A 25,509-nucleotide genomic window follows, 5' to 3' on the forward strand; every position below is an offset into this window, starting at 1 on the left:
GCTTGATTTGGCCTCTGCATGCCTCCGGCAGCTCCGCAATTGCATCACACCCTCCATACGGAGCCTCCGACCAAATATTCCGATCAAGCATAAATGGCTTTTACCCTAACCGCAACCCTATATGTAAACCTAAACCTAACCCTAAACCAGGAAAAGAGATGCAAATTACTTTTTCAAGGGAGCGCTGGTCCCAAAAAAAGGAGGCATCAAAGTTATGTCACCTCTATTCCTTTAAGACTGTCTTTCCTCTCTTTCCTCCTCAGTCCCGTAGAGAGACTCCTGACTCCTGACTCCTGACTCCTGACTCCTGACTCCTGACCTACTACCTTAAAGGTCACAGCTAAATCCTCCAGCTCCATCCGCTTCCAAGGGCAATATGATAAACGTGTTGACGGCCGTCCACTCAGAGGGCCCCTGACTCAACAACCACACTCTGTTCCTTCTCAAACTAATCCTCCCTCTGTGTGTGTGCATGCATGTATATGTGTGCGCACATGTGTTACATCAGTGAGTGTGTGTGTGTGTGTGTGTGTGTGTATGTATGTGTGTGTGTGTGATCAGTCACAGACTCCTCATTGTCGCAGGCCAGCTGACCCTGTCGGATAGGAGTGTGAAACATCCTTTTGAAGTAATGACTTGGATTTACTGCTGCTTTCATCCTGTGCCATGACCTCCTCTCGCCCGCCTCGCGTTCCACCTGGGCCACTGAAGGATGGAGCCACAGAGGCACACAGGGAGGCCAGACAGGACTCCAAGATGGCCACCGAACGAGGAGAAGATGAAAGCATTGTTCACATTGTATTTATAGGAAGCTAGTGGGAGAGTCGAGGAGTTCCTTTGTAGAAAGGGGTTGAAAAACTGCTGACACAACCTCCAGTATCCATGAGTTCCAGTTTTACTATAGACATTAGGCATTGTGGTAATTCCAACTCAGAAATAATCAACTCACTATGTATACTGTAAACTGTATACATGCCAATATGTAAACCATATGATGATCATGTTAAAGCCTATTCTTTCCATGCCAATATGGTACCATGTACCAGGAATGGGGAGGTAATGGCTGTAGCTAGATTTACTGGGCAGGTGTAGCTGCCCTCAGGCCTTTGCCAGCAGCAGGCCAGAGCACAGAGAGGAGACACACTGACTGTGCTGAGGACAGGAGGAGAGGAAAGGTGAGTGGATGGGAGGGGAGGGCTTCTTTCTTACCTCTACGATGCTCTTTAGGTCCCTGACGTACGCCTGCTCCGTCTCCACTATCTCCAGCGCCACCCTCTCCAAGTGAGACAGCTTGGGCGGGGACGCGGGGAGCTGGGAGAGGGGGGTGAGGTCCAGGCTGATGTCGGAGCCGTTGCGCTGCGGCGAGGTGGGGTAGGCAGGGACGGCCCCGTAGGGCAGCGAGGAGGAGGAGGAGGAAGAGTGTCCGTCCTGCAGGGAGGCAGAGGAGGCAGATGAGGCAGAGGAGCTGAGGCTGGCCGTGCGGTCGCTGTCCGAGCACATCGTGTTGACCGAGGTGCAGCTCCCGCGGGAGACACGTTCCGACGAGGCCATCCTACCCACAATGCTGCTCAGGGAGGACACGGAGGAGGGGCGCTTGGCAGCTGAGTGAGGGAAGAAGGGAGAAGATGGAGAAAAGGACGAGAGGAAAGAAGGAGACAGTCAATGTCATGTCAACATAAACCAATATAAACTATTCCAACCAACCAACGGCGAACGCAGGCCTGTTTTAACCCTACAGGCTTTTCTTGGTTCACTTTCACACTTCGCTTAAGTGTATTAAAAGAAATCAGTTCAAATTACCAGTTTGGGCTGCCAGCAGCAGTTGGGAAATAGGTTAAGGACACAGGTGCCAGAACACCTGGCCTTCTTCTCTTGGGGAACAATAAGACAAAAGACTTACAGTACTACAAGACTAATGTGCAGGTTGGTTTCTGTAAGCCAGAGCTGGCTGACTGAACAGCTTACTTTATGTTCCTCTGAACATGACCACAAAGCTGCCATGCAGGAAACAAGGGGTGTCAAAAAAAAGGTGTAATTACGAGAAAATCTTCATTTTTTTCACAGTTTGGTTGCTACAATCTCGCTGTCAATCTTCTTGTTCTGTCAACCTCCTGCACTTATGTGCAAAAACACACAAAGCCAATTCAGGGCTGGCAGGAAACAGAGAGCCCAATTTCCTCCCCCCAGCTTGATCTGCCGGTCGGTGGACTAAATTCGCTGAGGTCCCAGTGACCCCCTTTATTAAGACCATCTCAGCGTTGTCAGTCAAGGCCAATTGAACACAGGGAACAGAACACTAGACAGAGAAAGGTTCTGTCTGTAATCAAACAATTTGAGAGAATATAGACTGGTTGTCATGGTAAATGAGAATGAAATAAGCCCAGGCTGCGAAAAAATACTTTCATTGTGTTGAGAGTAAAATGTAGAACTGGTGGTGCTACAATGGCTGCCCACTTTAGAACGGGAGGGCCAACCGAGAGGAACAATCCATCACTTCCTGTGGCATAATGGTTCAGTTTAAACAACTGTTACATGCCTCGCTCGCTCACTAACCCTTACATGACGACAACGAATACAACAACTGCTTATTTAGCTGCTGTATGTCATCCACTGTTTTCTTGTTATCAAGTGTTTCCCAAATTCCACTATGTAATCAGGAATCACTATGAATCGCAATGAACCATGATTGTGCAATTGTTTGTCTGTGACCTTGATGTATGTACCCCCATCTATCAGAAGCTTCTTTTAACCATTAGCTGTTGCAGACATTCACTATGGTTTCGTTGCTCGAGGGCATTCACACAAGATTCTAAAGCATTTTAGCAGAATTAATTGTCTGAATTTGATTTAAGCAAACTCATAAGCTGCTAGAAGGGCAGTGTTTATCTACATTGGCCTGATTCCAAGAAAAACAGTAGAATGACTCCAGTCTTATATGGATGGAAAATGACTTGGCTTCAGTACAGAAAAAAAGAGAAAGAGAAAAATATGCCCTCCAGCTAAACATAGATGCTTGACTGGTGGTAATCTCCATGTAGTAAGATGCAGGGTGAGACTCGTATCACTTCAGGAAACAAAAAGGTCAATTATGATAAGCTATGCTATTAAAAACAAGGATTCAATTACTGTTTTCTATTGTTTTGTTTTTACAATGGGTTAAAAGGAGGTCAAATAGCCCTTATTCTATAAACACATTGGATATTTATGTTAAGACACTTGACTGTAAAAGGGCAGATGCATTGTTACCAATAATTATATAGAAAAATGATATAATCAGTATAATTGCTCCAAACTCTTACTATACTTTCTAATTGCAGACATTTTATACAATCAATCTTAGTGGTTTTCCATGGAGAGTGTCCAAAGGTTTAATTTTCAACTTCATGGCTGCCCAATTGGGAATTACCTTATTCGAGGCTAACACAGACTATAAACTTGCAGTTTGCGGATATGGATAGAGTTTCCATGGTCATAACTCAAATCACTGTATTATGCAGTGCTATATTGCTCTAGTCAAAGCTGATACCTGACCCATCGTCTTTATCCTCAGCCTGGAGCCTGGGGGGTAGCAGTTGTTTTCCAACACTCCCATTCAGACAAATTAAAAAAAGGTGCTATCTACAACCTAAAAGAGTTATGTGGCTATCCCTGTCGAATAACCTTTTGAAGAACCTTTTTCATTCCAGGTAGAACCCTTTTGGTTCCAGGTAGAACCCTTTTGGGAGGGTTCTACCTGCAACCAAAAAGAGTTCCACCTGGAACCAAAAAGGGTTCTCCTATGGGGACAGCCAAAGACCCATTTTGGAACCCTTTTCTCTAAGAGTGTAGCCAAGCTGGGCTACTAGCATAGCTGAGTAGGATTTTGTTGATTCAACTAATCATCTTTTATACAGTAATGTCACTGTAATAAAATGTTTTTGGGGAAAACTGGCAATTGAACCATGAGAGTAGAATGGATTCAACTCAAGAGACCCATGTGGGCTCAAGTGGAACACTCCGAAAGATTTTTCTACACTGACGTATGACCAAAGCTGCTCCAATGTAGGTATATACAATTGCAGTATTTTCCCTGGCGTCAAAATGTTTAAGACAGCCCATCAAAACACAGACATGTGGGCTGAGATGAGATCAGAGAGAAGGTCTGAGAGAGAGAGACCAAAGGTCTGGAGTGGATACATGTCACACTCTGAACAATCCTGCCACAATCGGGGTTAAACATGTTAACATAATGTACTAACACAGGATATATGGCCAAAGCCATATCTGCGTTGACAATTCCTGTGCACACTAACCTACCTAATAGCCATAGTAATATATACAGTGGTTTATTTGTTTCAGCTGCCATTTCCCTAGTATTTGCTAAGACATTATGTTGCAGCAATGGGTACTTTCTGGCATATAAGAATTAAACACAGTATTGTTAACTACCTGCTATAAACTAGTACACATTGGTGCTTGTTGTAATGAATCCCATAAAAACAACAATTAGTTATTAGGTCATAATTATGTAATTACAATTGACCATGTAACCAGAAAGTAAAATCAGGTAAATATTACTGTAAAATAAAGCATAACCACACTGGTCAGTGCAGGCCTTGAACAATCTACTATTTCCATTTATCCAGTAATGGTCCAATGAGAGCAAAGGACAGCTCCACTAACTCAATCACCAGTGCTAACAGTCTCCCGCAGTGCCAAACAGGGGCATGCCTTCATCTACTGATGGTTAGAATCCATTAGAGACCTACTCCAGCAAACAGCAACAGTCACCTACCTGCTAAACAGTGAGCTCAGTCTCTCCCCTGGCCTCCAGAATGCATGAGGTCAGCCTGTTTAAACTACCGTATCCAAAACCACGGCCATGTCCCTGTCAACGACTAATTCACCACACTGCTGCTGCTACTGCCACACTTGGGCTCGGCTCCCAGACAGTCCCATACAGGCAGAGTTCTCAGACCACTGACCAGCCAACTCCACACCCCACACTGAACCCTCTGGCCTGGATCCACCGCCCGCCCGCCGTTCAACCAAACTCAGTTACGTCAACCACACTCCAATTCAACTAACAGTTATTACAATTGATTGTTTTTCCCCCCGACAGCACACCTCCATCTCATCTCGTTCATCTGGCAATGGCCTGTCTAGAGCACTTTGTGAGTCTGACTCTGTACAGACTACAGAGACAGGAACTGTGAGAGAGAAAGTGAGAGAGAGAGAGAGAGAGGGGGAGAGAGAGGGCGAGAGAGAGCGAGAGAGAGAGAGAGAGAGAGTGTATTTTTTAGTCGTCAGATTTCCTGTTTTAGTACACCTCAGGGTGCAAGCCACTGATGAAGCAAGGGCAGAGAGGAGGCGAGAGCTTAGCACAGTTGCTATTTTCTGCTCTTTCTGAAACAGAAAAAAAGCTCTGAACCCTGCAGAGAAAACCACAAGGACATGCTGGCCTTTCATGTTGCATTCGCCTTATTTGGTGTTTTGGAATACTGATTATTTGGGGGAGTTTCAAGTCAGATGTGTGTGTGTGTCAAAGACGGGCTTTGATAAAGAGAAAGTAAACAGATGACATAGTTTAGGGGGAAGATGGTCCTCTGCTCACTGACATAACAGTAAAGCCTGTGTGTGTAGAACGAAGCCTGCACCTGATAACCCACCAGAGGATGTGGTTGGGACCAAAAACACATTGTTTTTAGCTGAGAGCACGCTTGACTTTGGTGCAGTTGCCAGGGGTGACAGGGGGGAAGTGCAAATGAGCTCAGTGAGAGACGTGTTAACTTTGAAGGGTCATTAGCAGATTCCATAACATCAGCAACAACAAACTAGTAGGGAGTTACCCTGGTCCCTGCCTCGCTGACTAACCACAAACTGGCCAAGTCACACTGACCCAGTGCTCACAGGGCAACACAGTAGCTCTCCTGTCCTCTGGCTGAGTCTCTGTGAGATGTGGTTGACCTGAAGTACAGAGGCCTGCCTGGTGGGCCTCCACTGGGCCCCGTGAGTAAGACGAACAAGCATGCTGTGTTTCTGTGTGTTAATCTAGATGAAACTCACTGGGCATTCTACAAAACAAACATTCTCACTTGAGCTAAATACACCTGAGGGACAGGCAGTCAGTGAAAGATAATGCTTTAGACGGGACAAATTAGTTAGGAGAATGTAACAGTAACCTGAAAGAAAACATCATATAAGGAGAGCCCCTGAAGTGAGTGAAACTATAGTGGACCCCTTAACGACTAAAAGGCTTTCCTGGTTAAATATTGAAGGAAAAAAACGAATACATAAAAATACCTATAAAAGCAGTACAATATACTTTGCATTATGTGAAACATTATTTTCTAAGTTGGAATAAATGATCCTGTAATACAGTACAATAAATCCCATAAATGTGATCTTGTGACCCTTCACAATGCTGAGCCAAAGCTAGGCCACTCTAAGGCCTTCCAACTTCCCTATGTTTACAGAGGCCTTTCCGATAAGAAGTGAACACCCTTAAACAATCCAAATTGTCTGTGCAGTTCCACAACATTTTCTGTCATGATTGACTCCGTTAATATAAGCACTCTCTTTGTTGGGAAAATCTGGGGGGTGGGAGGGGGACAAACTAAGTCCTAAATATAGTCACGCTCAGTGCCCTCCCATAGTCTCACCACTTCCCCCTAGTCAATTTGACAATTTGGACATGTCATTTCTATGCTAACCGGACACCCTTATCTTGGGCGTGCTCTGTAGCCTATTTTTTATGTCTAATCATATGTGCAGATTTCTTTTTACCCCTAAACATTGTTCAACATTATACTTTGCGAGCAGCCACAAAACATTCAGTATACAGAACATTCACTCTAATTCTATACCCTTAACAAGAACTCCAATGTTACACCAAAAATCAACCTTGGTGTCTCTTCATAATGCTAGCTCATTACTCAGTTATTTCAGTCTCTATCATTAAAGATGCACTCTCAAACTTTTGTATAAATTTCAGCCAGTAGTTTTTTTTTGTGTGATATGATATGAATCCAATTAGTGCAATATGTTACAAATTTACTGTGCTTATGATCCCGGAGTGCATCTTTAACTACACTACCGGTCAAAAGTTTTAGAACACCTACTCATTCAAGGGTTTTTCTTAATTTTTTACTATTTTCTACATAGAAATCAACTATGAAATAACACATATGGAATCATGTAGTAACCAAAAAAGTGTTAAACAATCAAAATATATTTTATATTTGAGATTCTTCAAATAGCCACCCTTTGCCTTGATGACAGCTTTGCACACTCTTGGCATTCTCTCAACTAGCTTAACCTGGAATGCTTTTCCAACAGTCTTGAAGGAGTTCCCACATATGCTGAGCACTTGTTGGCTGCTTTTCCTTCACTCTGCGGTTCGACTCATCCCAAACCATCTCAATTTGGTTGAGATCGGGGAATTGTGGAGGCCAGGTCATCTGATGCAGCACTCCATCACTCTCCTTCTAGGTAAAATAGCCCTTACACAGCCTGGAGGTGTGTTGGGTCATTGTCCTGTTGAAAAACAAATGATTGTCCCACTAAGCCCAAACCAGATGGGATGGCGTATCGCTGGATGGTTAAGTGTGCCTTGAATTCTAAATAAATCAATGATCGTGTCACCAGCAAAGCACCCCCACACCATAACACCTCCTCCTCCATGCTTTACAGTTGGAAATACACATGCGGAGATCATCCGTTCACCCACACCGCGTCTCACAAAGACAAGGCGGTTGGAACCCAAAATCTCCAGATCAAAGGACACATTTCCACCGGTCTAATGTCCATTGCTCGTGTTTCTTGGACCAAGTAAGTCTCTTCTTCTTATTGGTGTCCTTTAGTAGTGGTTTCTTTGCAGCAATTCGACCATGAAGGCCTGATTCACACAGTCTCCTCTGAACAGTTGATGTTGAGATGTGTCTGTTACTTGAACTCTGTGAAGCATTTATTTGGGCTGCAATTTCTGAGGCTGGTAACTCTAATGAACTTATCCTCCGCAGCAGAGGTAACAAAACAAGATAAACGCATTGAAAATATGAATTTACAGTAGGTACATTCATTTTCACATTGACATAGAGTATATTAAAACATCTGAAGTTGAATAGAATACTCAACAATAGTGTCACAGGTGTGACAGTACCAGTGTTGACCTCTGACCTTGGTTGCTGGGCTTTCTCTGGCTGCCTCGGCCCGCCCCCTCAGGCATGGTGTGATGGTGTCACACGAAGTGGAAACCTGCAAAGGACAATCAACCGAAACATCACAACACTGAAAGAAATGAGCAAAATACAGTTGTTATTGTGCAACATAGGACATACTGTAGGACAGACAGCACTGCAATGAAAGTATGATTATTTCTGCAAAAATACTTTTTTTTAAATCTGAACTGGACCCCCAGTTACAGTGTACTCTCATTTTGATGGGAATATAACTCTGCAATGTGCTCTAGCAGAGAATTAGGGCATGACTTCACGCAATTTCTATCTTTTCAAAGATTTTAGGAATGTGTTCTTTCACCATTCACCGCTTTCAGGTGGCTGTTCTAAACCACTTGTACACCAGACACAGTGGATGTTCCATGGATATATTCTCTCTACTGGTTGGGTGTCACTGCTGAGGCCTCTTAAACAAAGACACAGAAATAATACCTGAGAAAGTACCAGAGTTGCAAGAGCTTCTAATTCAAAAAGGCCTTTCTCAGGCTACGATTCCAGTCCAGTGAAGCCCAGTCCCTTTGGTTTAGACAGAGCGAAGCCAAAAGCAAACTTTATCATCGCCGAAGTGCCTTCCGCTCCTTTCACTCAAAGAGGAAAGCGTAGAAAGGGAGAAGGAAAAAAAGTTCAGCAGAACTTGGAGCCCAAGCAATTAAAAGGCTGAAACACGAGAGATGCTGTTTGGGAAATAGGAGGGGAGGAGGAGGGCATACACAGCCGCATGGAATAATTATTTTCTCTTTCTCCACACACAGAAAAAGATGAGAATACAGAACATGTGTAATGTTTGGCTGTGAGACAAGAATGTGCTCTTCTCTGGTTCTATAGCAGTGTGTTGAGTATGTGCTGTGGAGGCAGGGGGTTGTGGCACTGGCGGACAGGAAGTCTTTAGGAGCAACGTTCAAGTTTCAAGTTTTAATGTCACATGCACAAGTACAGTGAAATGCCTTTCTTGCACGCTCTAAACGCAACAACGCAGTAATCAATAACAATGTAGTACTAAAAATAACATAAGGTAGAACAAAAACACAAGAAATAAAACTAACTAATAAGATGAACACATGAAAATAAGAAGCTATGATACAGGGTCAGTTCCAATACCATATATACAATGTTCAGCGTTACTGGAGTGATAGAGGTAGATATGTATAGGGGTAAGGTGACTAGGCATCAGGATGTATGATAAACAGAGTAGCAGCACCGTAAATGAAGATTGTATGTGAGTCTGTGTGCGTGTGTGTAGAGTCAGTATAAATGTGTGTGCATGTTATGTGTGTGTGTAGGAGTGTCAGTGTGCGTGAGTGTGTAGAGTCCTGTGAGTGCGCTTCAAATCAAATCAAATCAAACCAAATCAAATTGTATTTGCCACATGCGCCGAATACAACAGGTGTGGACTTTACAGTGAAATGCTTACTTACAAGCCCTTAACCAACAATGCAGTTTTTTAAGAAAAATTAATAAATAGAGCAGCAGTAAAATAAAATAGCAGTAGGGAGGCTATATACAGGGGGGTACCGGTACAGAGTCAATGTGCGGGGGAAACCGGCTAGTCGAGGTAATTGAGGTAATATGTACATGTGGGTAGAGTTAAAGTGACTATGCATAAATAGTAAACAGAGTAGCAGCAGCGTAAAAGAGGGGGATGGGGTGGGGTGGGGGGGGCAGTGCAAATAGTCCGGATAGGCATTATTAGCTGTTCAGGAGTCTTATGGCTTGGGGATAGAAGCTGTTGAGATGCCTTTTGGACCTAGACTTGGCGCTCCGGTACCGCTTGCCGTGCGGTAGCAGAGAGAACAGTCTATGACTAGGGTGGCTTGAGTCTTTGACAATTTTTAGGGCCTTCCTCTGACACTGCCTGGTATAGAGGTCCTGGATGGCAGGAAGCTTGACCCCAGTGATGTACTGGGCCGTACGCACGTAGTGCCTTGCGGTCGGAGGCCAAGCAGTTGCCATAACAGGCGGTGATGCAACCAGTCAGGATGCTCTCGATGGTGCAGCTGTATAACTTTTTGAGGATCTGAGGACCCATGCCAAATCTTTTCAGTCTCCTGAGGGGGAATAGGTTTTGTCGTGCCCTCTTCACGACTGTCTTGGTGTGTTTCGACCATGATAGTTCGTTGGTGATGTGGACACCAAGGAACTTGAAGCTCTCAACCTGTTCCACTACAGCCCCGTCGATGAGAATTGGGCCGTGCTCAGTCCTCTTTTTTTTCCTGTAGTCCACAATCATCTCCTTTGTCTTGATCACGTTGAGGGAGAGGTTGTTGTCCTGGCACCACATGGTCTCATCGTTGTCGGTGATCAGTCCTACCATTGTTGTGTCGTCGGCAAACTTAATGATGGTGTTGGAGTCGTGCCTGGCCATGCAGTCATGGGTGAACAGGGAGTACAGGAGGGGACTGAGCACGCACCCCTGAGGGGCCCCCGTGTTGAGGATCAGCGTGGCAGACGTGTTGTTACCTACCCTTACCACCTGGGGGGCGGCCCGTCAGGAAGTCCGGGATCCAGTTGCAGAGGGAGGTGTTTAGTCCCAGGATCCTTAGCTTAGTGATGAGCTTTGAGGGCACTATGGTGTTGAACGCTGAGCTGTAGTCAAAGAATAGCATTCTCACGTAGGTGTTCCTCTTGTCCAGGTGGGAAAGGGCAGTGTGGAGTGCAATAGAGATTGCATCATCTGTGGATCTGTTGGGGCGGTATGCAAATTGGAGTGGGTCTAGGGTTTCTGGGATAATGGTGTTGATGTGAGCCATGACCAGCCTTTCAAACCACTTCATGGCTACAGAGGTGAGTGCTATGGGTCGGTAGTCATTTAGGCAGGTTATCTTAGTGTCCTTGGGCACAGGGACTATGGTGGTCTGCTTGAAACTTGTTGGTATTACAGACTCAGTCAGGGACATGTTGAAAATGTCAGTGAAGACACTTGCCAGTTGGTCAGCACATGCTCGGAGTACATGTCCTGGTAATCCGTCTGGCCCTGCGGCCTTGTGAATGTTGACCTGCTTAAAAGTCTTACTCACATCGGCTACGAGAGCGTGATCACATAGTCATCCGGAACAGCTGATGCTCTCATGCATACTTCAGTGTTGCTTGCCTCGAAGCGAGCATAGAAGTGATTTAGCTCGTCTGGTAGGCTTGTGTCACTGGGCAGTTCGCGGCTGTGCTTCCCTTTGTAGTCTGTAATAGTTTTCAGGCCCTGCCACATCTGACGAGCGTCAGAGCCGGTGTAGTACGATTCAATCTTAGTCCTGTATTGACTCTTTGCCTGTTTGATGGTTCATCGGAAAACATAGCGGGATTTCTTATAAGCTTCCAGGTTAGAGTCCCGCTCCTTGAAAGCGGCAGCTCTACCCTTTAGCTCATTGCGGATGTTGCCTGTAATCCATGGCTTCTGGTTGGGGTATGTACGTACGGTCACTGTGGGGACGACGTCATCGATGCACTTATTGATGAAGCTGGTGACTGATGTGGTGTACTCCTCAATGCTATCTGAAGAATCCCGGAACATATTCCAGTCTGTGCTAGCAAAACAGTCCTGTAGCTTAGCATCTGCGTCATCTGACCACTTTTTTATTAACCGAGTCACTGGTGCTTCCTGCATTAGATTTTGCTTATACGCAGGAATCAGGAGGATAGAGTTATGGTCAGATTTGCCAAATGGAGGGCGAGGGAGAGCTTTGTATGCGTCTCTGTGTGTGGAGTAAAGGTGGTCTAGAATTTTTTTCCCTCTGGTTGCACATTTAACATGCTGATAGAAATTAGGCAGAACGGATTTAAGTTTCCCTGCATTAAAGTCCCTGGCCACTAGGAGCGCTGCCTCTGGATGAGCGTTTTCCTGTCTGCTTATGGCCTTATACAGCTCATTGAGTGCAATCTTAGTGCCAGCATCAGTTTGTGGGGGTAGGTAGACAGCTACAAAAATATATAGATGAAAACTCTCTTGGTAACTCTTGTGGTCCTCTGTAGCTCAGCTGGTAGAGCACGGCGCTTGTAACGCCAAGGTAGTGGGTTTGATCCCCGGGACCACCCATACACAAAAAAAAAAATGTATGCACGCATGACTGTAAGTCGCTTTGGATAAAAGCGTCTGCTAAATGGCATTTTATTATTATTATTATTATTATTAAATAGTGTGGTCTACAGTTTATCATGAGATACTCTACCTCAGGTGAGCAAAACCTCGAGACTTCCTTAGTATTAGATTTTATGCACCAGCTGTTGTTTACAAATATACACAGACCGCCACCCCTTGTCTTACCGGAGTCAGCCGTTCTATCCTGCCGATGTAGCGTATAGCCCGCTAGCTGTATGTTATCCATGTCGTCGTTCAGCCACGACTCGTGAAACATAAGATATTACAGTTTTTAATGTCCCGTTGGTAGGATAACCTTAGTCTTAGGTCATCCAATTTGTTCTCAAATGATTGAACATTGGCTAATAGGATTGATGGAAGAGGCAGTTTACTCGCTCGCCGTCGGATCCTTACAAGGCACCCCGACTTACGTCCACGATATCTCTGTCTCTTTCTCATGCGAATGATGGGGATTTGGGCCTAGTCGGGTGTCTGTAGAATATCCTTCGAGTCCGACTCATTGAAGAAAAAAATCTTCGTCCAATACGAGGTGAGTAATCGTTGTCCTGACATCCAGAAGCTCTTTTTGGTCATAAGAGACGGTGGCAGAAACATTATGTACAGAATAAATTACAAATAACGCGAAAAAGCACACATAATAGTACAATTGGTTAGAGGGCTGTAAAACGGCAGCCATCTTCTCCGGCACCCTTGCAACTCAGATAGATTAGAGACAGAGCAAAAAAAAATAAAAAATGATGAGACAGCCTACAGGGAGGAGGTCAGTGACCTGGCAATGTGGTGCCGGGACAAACTCTCCCTTAACGTCAGTAAGACAAAGGCCCCGTCAATGTGGATGGCGGCGTGCTCGCCCCCCAGTTTCCTGTAGTCCACGATCAGGTCCTTTGTCTTACTGACGTTAAGGGAGAGTTTGTCCCGGCACCATATTGCCAGGTCACTGACCTCCTCCCTGTAGGCTGTCTCATCATCACCGGTGATCAGGCCTACCACCATCGTGTTGTCAGCAAACTTGATGATGGTGTTGGAGTCGTGAACAGAGAGTACAGGAGGGGACTAAGCACACACCCCTGTGGGGCCCCCGTGTTGAGGGTCAGCGTGGCGAAGGTGATGTTGCCTACCCTCACTACCTGGGGTCGGCCCGTCAGGAAGGCCAGAATCCAGTTGCGGAGGGAGGTGTTCAGTGTCAGGGTCCTAAGCTTGGTGACGAGCTTGGAGGGGACAATGGTGTTGAACGCTGAGCTGTAGTCAATGAACAGCATTCTCACATACTGTAGGTATTCCTCTTACTGTATCTAGGTGTGTGAGGGCAGTGTGGAGTGCAATTGAGATTGTGTCGTCTATGAATCTATTGGGACGGTATGCAAATGGTGGGTCTAGAGTTGATGTGTGCCATAACAAGCTTTTCAAAGCACTTCATGATTGCAGATGTGAGTGCAGGGCATTAGTTGTTATGGCTTGAAGCCTTAGAGTTCTTGGGAACAGGAATGATGGAAGTCATCCTAAAACATGTGGGGATTACAGACTGGGACAAGGAGAGGTTCAGACTGGGACAAGGAGTGGGGGCCATGGACCCTCGCGAGACAGCTGCAGACAGCAGGGTTGTCCTACATCATAAAGACTCTCCTAAAAAACCTCCACAGCCAAAACATAATCAAGGAAGTACGGCGAGTGGCATCGATTAGGGTACTCCAAGTCCAGTATCGGAGGGAAATGTTCTTGACACCAAAATTGGACATTTCTGTTAGAAATCTTCTAACTTTCTTGTTTTGCCAAGAATTCCACAGCATGACAGAGCAAGGAAATTGCTTCATATACTGGGAATTAAGCAATCCCTCTAATCTGTCATTGTCCTCCAACTGAAGACCTTTCTGTGGGTTGTGTAGTAGTTCAAATTGAAAGCCTCAATATTGGGAACAAAGAACCGTGTCTTTGTGTTTGTGTTGGCATGACGCAGGCCACAGAGACCTCTCTCCATCTATCATAATGCTTAATGTCGGTGATGGAAGTCAAACGTTACTTCATTAGCCAAGTTTAATGATCTGTTCTGGACTTTTTGCAGCCATAAGAAATTTAGAAATTGCCTTGGAGCAAGCCATATCTCACCACAACTCCCCCATTTTATTTCCAGAGCCTGTTTCCAGTACTGTATTACCTAATTAAAAGCCTCTTCCTGTAAGCGCTACGATAAAGACTTCAGAACACCACTCGGCCCTGCTTGTCTACCCCATATATACTTTCTTGGCTCCACCGCTTGTTTGCTGTGAAATTCCTGAATTCCAGAAACAGGATTGTGGTAAGAATGAACTTTGCTTCCCCCACAAAACCTCTTAAGTGTAGTTTCTAATAGTGTTTGTCTGTTGGGGTGGGGTAGTGTGTGTGGGGGAGGGAGGGGGGGGTGCAAGTTGTTGGGTTGTTTGAAAGAGAGGGGAGGAAATGGGCCAACATCTGGTTAACTCTGAGGTTACAGTGAGGTTAGAGAGACTGCTGAAGCATAGCAGCCACCCCCAAGCCCCCTTGTACAACAGTGTGTACTTTACTGTTCTCTGAGCACTCCACCATGTTCCTGGTACATGGTACATGTAACTTTATCATTATGAAGGATAGGCTGTGAGAGGCCTCTTCAGGCCCTGTAATTTGGCACATTTTGGTCGCATCGCTCATGCTGCTGATCCAGGTGCATCCAAGAGCTCTTTCAGCTCAGCTATGCTATCTGACACAGCCGACGGATGGAAATCAAACTTTGCGCTGACAGAACCCAAATACGGGAGAGAACAGCTGGACAGCTGCTTCAGAGTGTGTGTGTATGTGCATGTGCGTGTGTGCTCTGTGTGTGTTCTGTGTGTCTGTGTGTGATTGTGTTGGTGTATGCCTATAAAATTGCACTAGATGTGCATTTTTCACTGACTTTAGGCTTGAGTTGTATATTTATTACTTAGTTCAGGCTCAGCCTGTACTTTTCTATAGGAATGTACAGTTTTAGCAACGGATGTGTTCCTTTTCCATAAAACAGTTACTAAAAAACAAACCTTAATGTGGCTCATTAAGGCCATAATAAAATGGATTAAGGGATAAGTATAGATAAAGCTCCATTCCTAGTTAAAACAAAAAGTTATATGACTCTAATCAAAACCACCATGAGTCTAATCATTTACGTAAAATTCAATAACAATCACTTTGTGTTCTAATTCCTGACATCCATTCTAAAGTGAATTTTCTGAAGTCAGCTTAACTATCATGCTATGCACTTCATTATCTAATGCAAGTGTCTTTAGGCTGTTGAACTCATTGATCAAGTGTCTGTTATGCTGTTGAACTCATTGATCAAGTGTCTGTTATGCTGTTGAACTCATTGATCAAGTGTCTGTTATGCTGTTGAACTCATTGATCAAGTGTCTGTTATGCTGTTGAACTCATTGATCAAGTGTCTGTTATGCTGTTGAACTCATTGATCAAGTGTCTGTTATGCTGTTGAACTCATTGATCAAGTGTCTGTTATGCTGTTGAACTCATTGATCCAATCCACAGAACCATGCAGACGTCAGTCGAGCCATGACTTGACATTGTTGATTCCTATTAACAATTGCATGATTATTAACAACCACATGCTTCCTTTTAACAATTGCATGATTATTTACATTTGCATGATTCCTAATAACAATTCCATACAGCCAGCCGATTGGCCAGCCGACTGGTCCCATCTCAGAATTATAGGCATGACGCAAGATAGGATTCCAAACAGATGTAAATAACAATTATTGGCTATCCAGCAAGCTAGCTAGCTAACTTTACTAGCTAACAGTGAGGAGACACAATAATACAAAAATTTAACTGATAAGCTGGTTTTACTATAAAAGATATTTGGACATTCTGAACCGTCTGCGGGTCATCCACTGCCATAGGTTCCTCAGCTCCACGATCTGAGCTGACAGTTTATAGCTCTACTAACTTGAGATTAATGATGTCACAATCCCAAAATCTCCCAAAAACATACAGAGTGATCCTGGGAAAATCATTTCGTAACCTTGGATTGCTGAGATTGTTGTTTTATATATGCAAATTCACAGCGCTTCCATATTCCGTATGCGTTTTTGGATTAGTGTTTATGACCTCATCAAACTTCCCTGGAATCTGTGTCAAAGATGTGAAGAGAGAAACGGTCAACCTACTGAACAATTGAACGCACACAGACACACACACACAGACACACACACACACACACACACACACTGTACTCTTGAACATACAGTATGCGTGTGGGGAAGGAGGGAGAGGGGGGCAACCTTGGGATGTTCAACAGTTGATACCGTCACAGAGGGGGTCAGTTTTGGAGGAAGGGTGGATGGGGGGGGGGGGGGGGGGACAAAACATTAATAATAATAACCTTAATAATACCAAATAAATACACAGAGAGAGGGAGGGACGATGACCGCTGGGGACCACAACAACAGGGGGGTGCGTCAGCGACAGGGAGGCTGCTCCATTGTCCATCCAGAGGCAGAGCGTGCAGCGGCAATTGTTAGAGGACCAGCATGTTTCCCCTGGGTCAGAGAGGCCCAGCAGCCCATACAGTGGGCCACAGCCCAGACTCTTCTCTCCTGCCACCTCCTTATTCTCTCAGACAACAAAGGGCTTCTTTTGTGTCAGGGAGGGAGTGGGGAGGGAGGGCTGGACAAGACCCTGATCATAATGGAAAACGCTGGGTAGGGAGGCGGCACGCGCATGTGGAACACACATTAACACACATACACAAACTCCTACAGGCACATACAATAAACTGAAAGTCTTTGGTTAAGAGACGTAAGGGTAAAAGTCTAAAGAGATCCGGTCCAGTGCTGGTGTTTAGGCTACTGAATGTAGGGAACATGGTATGTGGTCTCTGTTGTACATGGTCCTGCCTTGCAACAGTTGATCTTTTGTTATCTTGGCGCTCAATTAATGAGCTGAACACTCAGATGTCTCAACCGCTAAATCAGTATGACCCTCAGGATTCTAGTCAGAGACAATAATCTCTGTCTAGCAGCTGACCAGGAGTGGATAATACATTTTGGTTGAGTCATGGTGAATTACAGTAGACCCAGTGGCTCTGAGGATTAAGGGTTAAAAGCTCATTGGTTTAAAGGTTATCTAAATATATAGATGTAATATGTGCCATTTCTTAGCAGACACTTTATTTATGATCTGGACTGGTCATCTGAAGTTATTTGAAGCAGACGGACACAGTCGTGCTGCTGTGGTCAACGACGAACACTAAATGTGATTTGATAAGATTTTAAATTGGGTGTGATGGACAGGCTTTCTATTTTGAGCCGGGTTGAATTAGAGCCAACATCCGCTGGCCTATGTAGGCCTGCTTTATGAAATGATGCTGTTTATTTATTTCATGACCAACCACAACTCTCAGGGGCTCCTCTGTCCAAAAAGGAGAAATTGCACTTCTGGTTAACTACGTCAAACAGCCGCTCCAACAAAATAACAGCTGTGTTCTTCAGTAATATGCTACATGTGAGCAATTACCAAGTAAACAATGTGGCGATGTCACCAGGGAAAAGTTGATGTAACAGGGACACTGCCCGGCATGGATGGGGTAGTTGACATCGACCTTGATGTCAGCAATCAGAGACAAGAGACTAAAATTATCCCATGTTCTGTTCCTTTCTGGGATGTGTCATGATTCCAACAAAGGCCATCAATCCCCTAGAGAGCTTCCATAAGGGGGGAAGAAAATCCAGAAAATTGGCCCGGGAAAGCTGTAACATCCAAAGTTCCTGGAGCTCTATAAAAGTGTCATCGGCTGTAGTAAAGAATGGGGCCATAAAGAAAGACAATGGGGGAGGCGCTGGGATCCAAGAGGCAGTCAAACAACGTGCCAGGAGGGAAATTCCAGTCCCATGCACGGGACTAATTATAGATGCTGAGATGTACTGTAGAAGAGAATACATGTCTGTCTGTCTGTCTGTCTGTCTGTCTGTCTGTCTGTCTGTCTGTCTGTCTGTCTGTCTGTCTGTCTGTCTGTCTGTCTGTCTGTCTGTCTGTCTGTCTGTCTGTCTGTCTGTCTGTCTGTCTGTCTGTCTGTGTCTGTGTCTGTGTCTGTGTCTGTGTCTGTGTCTGTGTCTGTGTGTCTGTCTGTCTGTCTGTCTGTCTGTCTGTCTGTCTGTCTGTCTGTGTGGTATTGTAGTGTAGTGTAGGAGGTGACAACACAGTGTGTTGACAGAAGGGTGGGGGGTTAATGGGCACAGAGGTGCCAGGAAAGGTGGAGAGGTGTCATACACAGTGCATGGAGTCAGGGAGGGAGGGACAGTATTGGGAGGGAGATGAGGCTGAAAGTTGGAGGACTGAGGACGGGGAGACGGGGTATTTACAATGAAGAGGTCACAAGGAAAGAGTGGGGGCCATGGACCCGTGGGAGGAGACACATTTATGTGTGTGCGTGAGAGGGAGAGTTGGGATTGATGACTCAAGGAAAACACTTCCATGAGACAGTCTGGTCCTGAGTCACCTGACAGACAGAGGAACATATTCACAGCCACACACACCAACAATATACACACCTGCACATGGGAATAAAATCACATAACCACACAGGGCCATGGACCGGTGGGAGGAGACACATTTATGTGTGTGCGTGAGAGGGAGAGTTGGGATTGATGACTCAAGGAAAACACTTCCATGAGACAGTCTTATCCTGAGTCACCTGACAGAGGAACATATTCACAACCACACACACCAACAGTTGCCTCAAATAAAGAAAAAAAGGGCTCCCCAACATCAAATCACAGTGAACACATTATTACCCCCCCCCCCCCCCCCTCTCTCTTTCCCTCTCTCTCTGTCTCTTTTTCTCGTGACATCTTCAAATCTGAAAGCCCTTTGAAAAGCTTCAAGGGTCTTGCTCCTCCACAGGCCACTAAGTGTGCTGTGAGGTCTGTAATATTGTGGTATCCCGTTCTCTCACTGTCACCGCTAAAGCTAATTCTGAGCAGCGTAGATGCTGCTCTGCTCAGAGGAATATGGTAGTTCTTTCTCTGTCCCAACCAAATATCCTACTATTATTGTGTATTTAGGATTTAGAGAGTCCTAAAAAGTGACCGTCAAATCAGAGCTGTGTGTGTCTGCTCCAATGGACAAAACAAATGAGTGTCAGACAGTCACAAAATACAGATCACCATATCTTGCCATTCAAAGACACATACTTGCATCATATGCAGGTAGACCGACATAGACCAATCAGAGACATACACATACAGTACTTCTGTCTCCATACATCACTGAGCTTATAAAAATCTAGAGACCAAAGCCAAGAGTACATTGTTGTGTGCAGGTTTTTGACTGTGCTGTATATTCAGATGTGCCCTACTGGTATTGGCTGGCTCTCTCTTGGATTCTGCCGGGGGACCCAGTTGCACAGAGCTGGGAAGCTCATCAGTCCAAACACATCCAAATTCCTGGAGCTGGAGAGCCGTGCTCCAGGAGGAAATGGGGATTAAGCCTATTCCCTCTGAGCATTTGGGGGAAGGGGGCTCACACTCCTGAAGTTAGGGAGTTAGGGGGAACGAAGAGAGGACAAGTTGCTGAAAGAGAGGGGGCTGTTTCTATTACAAAAAGGATGGAACTGGGCTGAGGAAGGAACGCAATGCCGGCTTTCAAAGCTAACAGGACTTATCTGCATTTAAGCTCCAGACTGCAGGGGCCTGAACACTCAGGGCAGAGAGGGAGGGTTTGGGACGCTTCCTGTTGCTCCGTTCAGATTCCATGACCAATTCCTATTCCCATTCTTCCCTTTGATATGGTCCAAATAGCCAAACAATACCCTTTCTCCCTCAAGACTCCCGCTTCAGCCCAGCTCCCAAGGTTATGTATAAGATCACGCTACACGGCCATTTTCAAAATACAGTGCATTCGGAAAGTATTCAGACCCCTTGACTTTTTCCACATTTTGTTACGTTAGAGCCTTATTCTAAAATTGATTAAATCAATAAACATCCTCATCAATCTACACACAATACCCCATAATGACAAAGCGAAAATAGGTTTTTTGAATTTTTTGCACATTTATTAAAAATAAAAAACAGAAATACCTTATTTACATTAGTATTCTGACCATTTGCTATGAGACTCGAAATTGAGCTCTGGTGCATCCTGTTTCCATTGATCATCCTTGAGATGTTTTTACAACTTGATTGGACTCCACCTGTGGTAAATTCAACTGATTGGACATGATGTGGAAAGGCACACACATTAGGTCCCACTGTTGACAGTGCATGCCAGAGCAAAAACCAAGCCATGAGGTTGAAGGAATTGTCCGTAGAGCTCCGAGACAGGATTGTGTCAAGGCACAGATCTGGGGAAGGGTACCAAAACATTTCTGCAGCATTGAAGGTCCCCAAGAACACATTGGCCTCCATCATTCTTAAATGGAAGAAGTTTGGAACCACCAAGACTCTTCTTAGAGCTGGCCGCCCGGCCAAACTGAGCAATCGGGGGAGAAGGGCCTTGGTCAGGGAGGTGACCAAGAACCCGATGGTCACTATAACAGACCTCCAGAGTTCCTCTGTGGAGATGGGAGAACCTTCCAGAAGGACAACCATCTCTGCAGCACTCCACCAATCAGGCCTTTATGGTAGAATGGCCAGACAGAAGCCACTCCTCAGTAAAAGGCACATGACAGCCCGCTTGGAATTTGCCAAAAGGCACCTAAAGGACTCTCAGACCATGAGAAACAAGATTCTCTGGTCTGATGAAACCAAGATTGAACTCTTTGGCCTGAATGCCAAGCGTCACGTCTGGAAGAAACCTGGCACTACGGTACGGTGAAGCATGGTGGTGGCAGCATCATGCTGTGGGGATGTATTTCAGTGGCAGGGACTGGGAGACTAGTCAGGATCGAGGGAAAGAGGACAGAGCAAAGTACAGAAAGATCCTTGATGAAAACCTGCTCCAGAGTGCTCAGGACCTCAGACTGGGGCGAAGGTTCACCTTCCAACAGGACAACGACCCTAGGAACACAGCCAAGACAATGCGTGTGGGGGGGGGGGGGGGGGGGGGGGGGGGTATTGTGTGTAGATTGATGAGGATTTTTATTTATTTAATCTATTTTAGAATAAGGCTGTAACTTAACAAAGAGAGGAAAAAGTCAAGGGGTCTGAATACTTTCCGAATGCACTATAGGTAAGAGACACAGTTGTGAAAAAAGTTTGTGTTGGAGGGATTCACTGTGTGTTTTCCTAGATGTTTTGCTATGAGAGAGGTATTAGTAAGATTGCCACACCAAAGGCCTTGCTTGTCAAGTGTTTGCCAAGACTCAAATAGTTGCCCGGATCATGTTTGAAGAGAAAATAATTATGAATTACGCTTTTTGAAATCCTCCAACAAAGATCTTCAGAAGGCTTGTCAAAGAAGACAAGGAATTCTAATTCAGTTCAGTCCAATGCAAGTGAATAATCTGTGTTTGCTATTGAATAGGTGCATATGCACACAACATGTTTGCAGGGGAAATCTTGCCCGTTGTTATTGGCAGTGAGTGACATTGAAGGAGGGATGTTCTCTGAAAATAGCTCCAACCAGTTGATCCCTGCTAAAGACCTGGTTGAGATTAATTCATCCAGTTTGACTATAAATATACCCAGGGATGACTGTGGTTGTTTCAGATTAAACTATTACTACACTTATACAATCCTCACTCTCTTTTCCTGCCATGATAGGGATCTCTCCCATGACTAATATGCTGTTAAGGGCCAAGAGAGGGAATGGGGAGGGGTGTTCAATCATAGAATTAGGAATTAGAATACTAGAATGGACATGAACCTTCTTACGATGGTCCAAAGGTCAGCCATGTTGGTCAGGGAGTTGGTTTGCCAGTGCTGTGATGAGATATTGTGTAAAACAATGAATGTGAAAAAAATGTCTGCACTGTATGTGTGTTAGCTAGCTAGCGTGCCAGTTTAGAGGAATGATTCCATAAATTGTTTTAATTAACTGCCAATATGCCAACATTCTATTCAAACAATGCAGTCAATCTCCACAGCCATACACTGTCTCAATTCAGTTGACAATAGGACTTAGACAAGTTGCAAATGTAACAAGTAGTGATATTGTATCATATAATAGCACTCACAGCTTTCCAAGAAAACAAAATCTGAGACATTTATGGTCTGTTTACATAAGGGATAATCAACGAGGGGCTATTCGCTCTATGGAAAATAATGAATGACCTTGGAAGGTGTGTTCAGAGAACGCATTGAGTGCCAAGTTGATTATCCCTTTCATACCATAGCACATTTGCCGCTAGAAATGTGTTCATTTGCCGGTAGAAACGTGTTCAACATCCACTGAAGTAGATAGCAAGTTTACTAGATAGCTACAGTAGTTGCCTTGGTAACCAAACAAACAGACTTGCTTGTTTAGCTAACCAAACTATCAGTCCTAGCTCACCATTATGAAAATCGAATTCAACAACGCCAATAATGTTTTAAATTCAACTTTTACTTTAAAAAGCAGCTCAAACATAGAACAGGTAGGAATGAACTATAGCCATTGAATTCTAATGTGCTAATATACTGTGGGTTATAGGGAAATAATGCACGCTCTAGCATGCCCTTCAAGCCAATCAGAAACAAGTATCCAACAATGCCATGGTATAAATATATTTTAGAGGCTATTTATACAGAAAATTGGTATAACACTTGTATAAACTGTATTTATAATTATATGACAATATTTTAGGTTGACTATAATTCCATTACACAATTTCTGATACATCACATGACTTACTTTTATTTTCCTATACTGCCATTAATTTGCAATTAGACTGGTTTTGGATTTCTCCCTGACCAAGATGGCTGCCATTATGGCATTTTTAAGGATTATGACATAGTCTCTCCAGTAATTTAATAGGATCTTAATGGCTTTAATTAAGATCATAGGGGATACTGAGATGTTTTATTTGTCCACTCTGGATAGATGACATTGCAGTTGATTTGCTGGAGAACTTCATGTTGGTTGAGCAAGAATGGCCCTCCTGAGCAACTTTAAGGAGAATTTCCATTGAAAGTGATTTTTAGTCCAGGACTATAGGCTTACTCTTTGTCCAGGAAACCATACCAAAAGGTCCGGAATGAGATCATTCTTTCAGCATTTCTGAGTGAGATCTTGGACATTCTCCTACCTGCAGTACTCTAGCCGGTTTTGGAAAGAGGGCGGGGCACAGGCAATCAAAACCGGGAAAAGAAAGACTCAATTAAACACTTGAAATTCTGGTAAAGATTATGGGGAATAACTACAGAAATGTTACTGTGGCCAAATAAATAATTTTTTATTCAGCTGTGGGTTTTTGATCACGTCTCTGCGCAATAATTAGAATATGCTACCAATGACTCAATGAGGCTGCCCAGTGTTCAGTCACATTAATTAGTTATGTTTGACAAGCTCAGAAAGTTTGTTATTATTACACCAGTAAATCCTTTATATGATCAGTAACACCCTATACTGTACTGTCTGTGTCTTATCTGATATACAAAGTTATCCTCATTCACTTTGTGGCAGACAAATACGTGCCATTATCAATATGAAACAATAGTCCTACATAGCCTAATGTATGGAGGGATAGAGTATGCACGTAGCTATTGATAACATGTATATAAAACAGAGAAACAAAAAACATAAACATATTTTTATCATAGGTTTGTCCAGGGGTGTTAAACATGCGACGATGTCATTCAGTGAGGTGAAACTAAATAAATCACTTGGCATTAGCATCTAATAATACATTAATATAGAGAGCATAAACTTACCTTTACAGGTATGTGGAGAGGAGACATGAAAACCTATGCTTCTGTGCTGCTGTCTTGATCAGTGTTCCTCTTCCCACCGCACTCTGATAAACTCCTTTGACTTAACCTGTACTTTGTCACTCTATTATGTTGTTGATTTATCACACAGTCTGGACGCTTTGGGGTAGATAGTTTTATTTCGGTGTCTTCCGCACACAAGAGCTCCAAAAAACGAGAAATTAAACTCCGCTTTCAATTCTTGGTCTTCCCCCTTCTTGGCACAAGCCTCGCTCGCCGCTTAATGCCAGGAACCATCCCCTTTGGCTTGAATCACTGCTTCACCTGATGGATCATCCTCACAAAGTAACGGTTTTACATCACGCGAGCGTTTGTAATTGTTTGACAATCCCGGGAAAATAAGACACATCAATACAGCTCTAGGTCTCCTCAACATATATCACCCAGCACTAGAGTGAAAGTGAAGGGGTATGATAAAAGTGCCCGGTGTCGGAGGAAAAGTCCGATTTCCCACCGCCTCTGAAAACTCATATATGGTTTTCCTTTCTTTCCTCCTTGAAAGGCGTCGCGAACATCTCTGATTGCCCGTACTACATTACACATACACTAATAGTATTATAGGAAGTGTCTAATAGTAGGCGTGTGTGCATAGCGGCGGGAAGTAGGGATGCTGCACACCTGATAAATCACAATACAAAAATAATTAATATAAATATATATATACAGTACCAGTCAAAAGTTTGGACACACCTACTCATTCAAGGGTTTTTCTTTATTTTTACTATTTTCTACATTGTAGAATAATAGTGAAGACATCGAAACGATGAAATAACACATATGGAATAATGTAGTAACCAAAAAAGTGTTAAACAAATCAAAATATATTTTATTTTTGAGATTCTTCAAATAGCCACCCTTTGCCTTGATGACAGCTTTGCACACTCTTGGCATTCGCTCAACAAACTTCACCTGGAATGCTTTTCCAACAGTATTGAAGGAGCACTTGTTGGGTGCTTTTCCTTCACTCTGCGGTCCGACTCATCCCAAACCATCTCAATTTGGTTGAGGTCGGGGGATTGCAGAGGACAGGTCATCTGATGCAGCACTCCATCACTCTCCTTCTTGGTAAAATAGCCCTTACACAGCCTGGAGGTGTGTTGGGTCATTGTCCTGTTGAAAAACAAATGATAGTCCCACTAAGCCCAAACCAGATGGGATGGCATATCGCTGCAGAATGCTGTGGTAGCCATGCTGGTTAAGTGTGCCTTGAATTCTAAATAAATCACAGACAGTGTCACCAGCAAAGCACCCCCACACCATAACACTCCCTCCTCCATGCTTTACGGTGGGAAATACACATGCGGAGATCATCCGTTCACCCACACAGCGTCTCACAAAGACACAGTGGTTGGAACCAAAATTC

The 25,509-nt window shown here is 44.2% G+C and overlaps 1 protein-coding gene across 1 annotated transcript in view; it reads right to left on the bottom strand.

Annotated features, from left to right (window-relative positions):
• The window catches only part of LOC311105745 (uncharacterized protein), a 58,687-nt gene extending 34,422 nt beyond the window's left edge, over window positions 1-24,265 (bottom strand). Inside the window, exons 1-3 of the mRNA XM_084147954.1 lie at window positions 24,090-24,265; window positions 8,158-8,235; window positions 1,210-1,601 (exon numbers count right to left, since the gene is read on the bottom strand). Of these exons, the coding sequence (XP_084004080.1) occupies window positions 1,210-1,601; window positions 8,158-8,206 (441 nt within the window). The 5' untranslated portion in view covers window positions 8,207-8,235; window positions 24,090-24,265. The remainder of the gene's footprint in view (window positions 1-1,209; window positions 1,602-8,157; window positions 8,236-24,089) is intronic.
• Between the last annotated feature and the right edge of the window lie 1,244 nt (window positions 24,266-25,509).

This window comes from Coregonus lavaretus (genome assembly GCF_964263955.1).
Source record: "Coregonus lavaretus genome assembly, chromosome: 30".
Lineage (NCBI taxonomy): Eukaryota > Metazoa > Chordata > Actinopteri > Salmoniformes > Salmonidae > Coregonus > Coregonus lavaretus.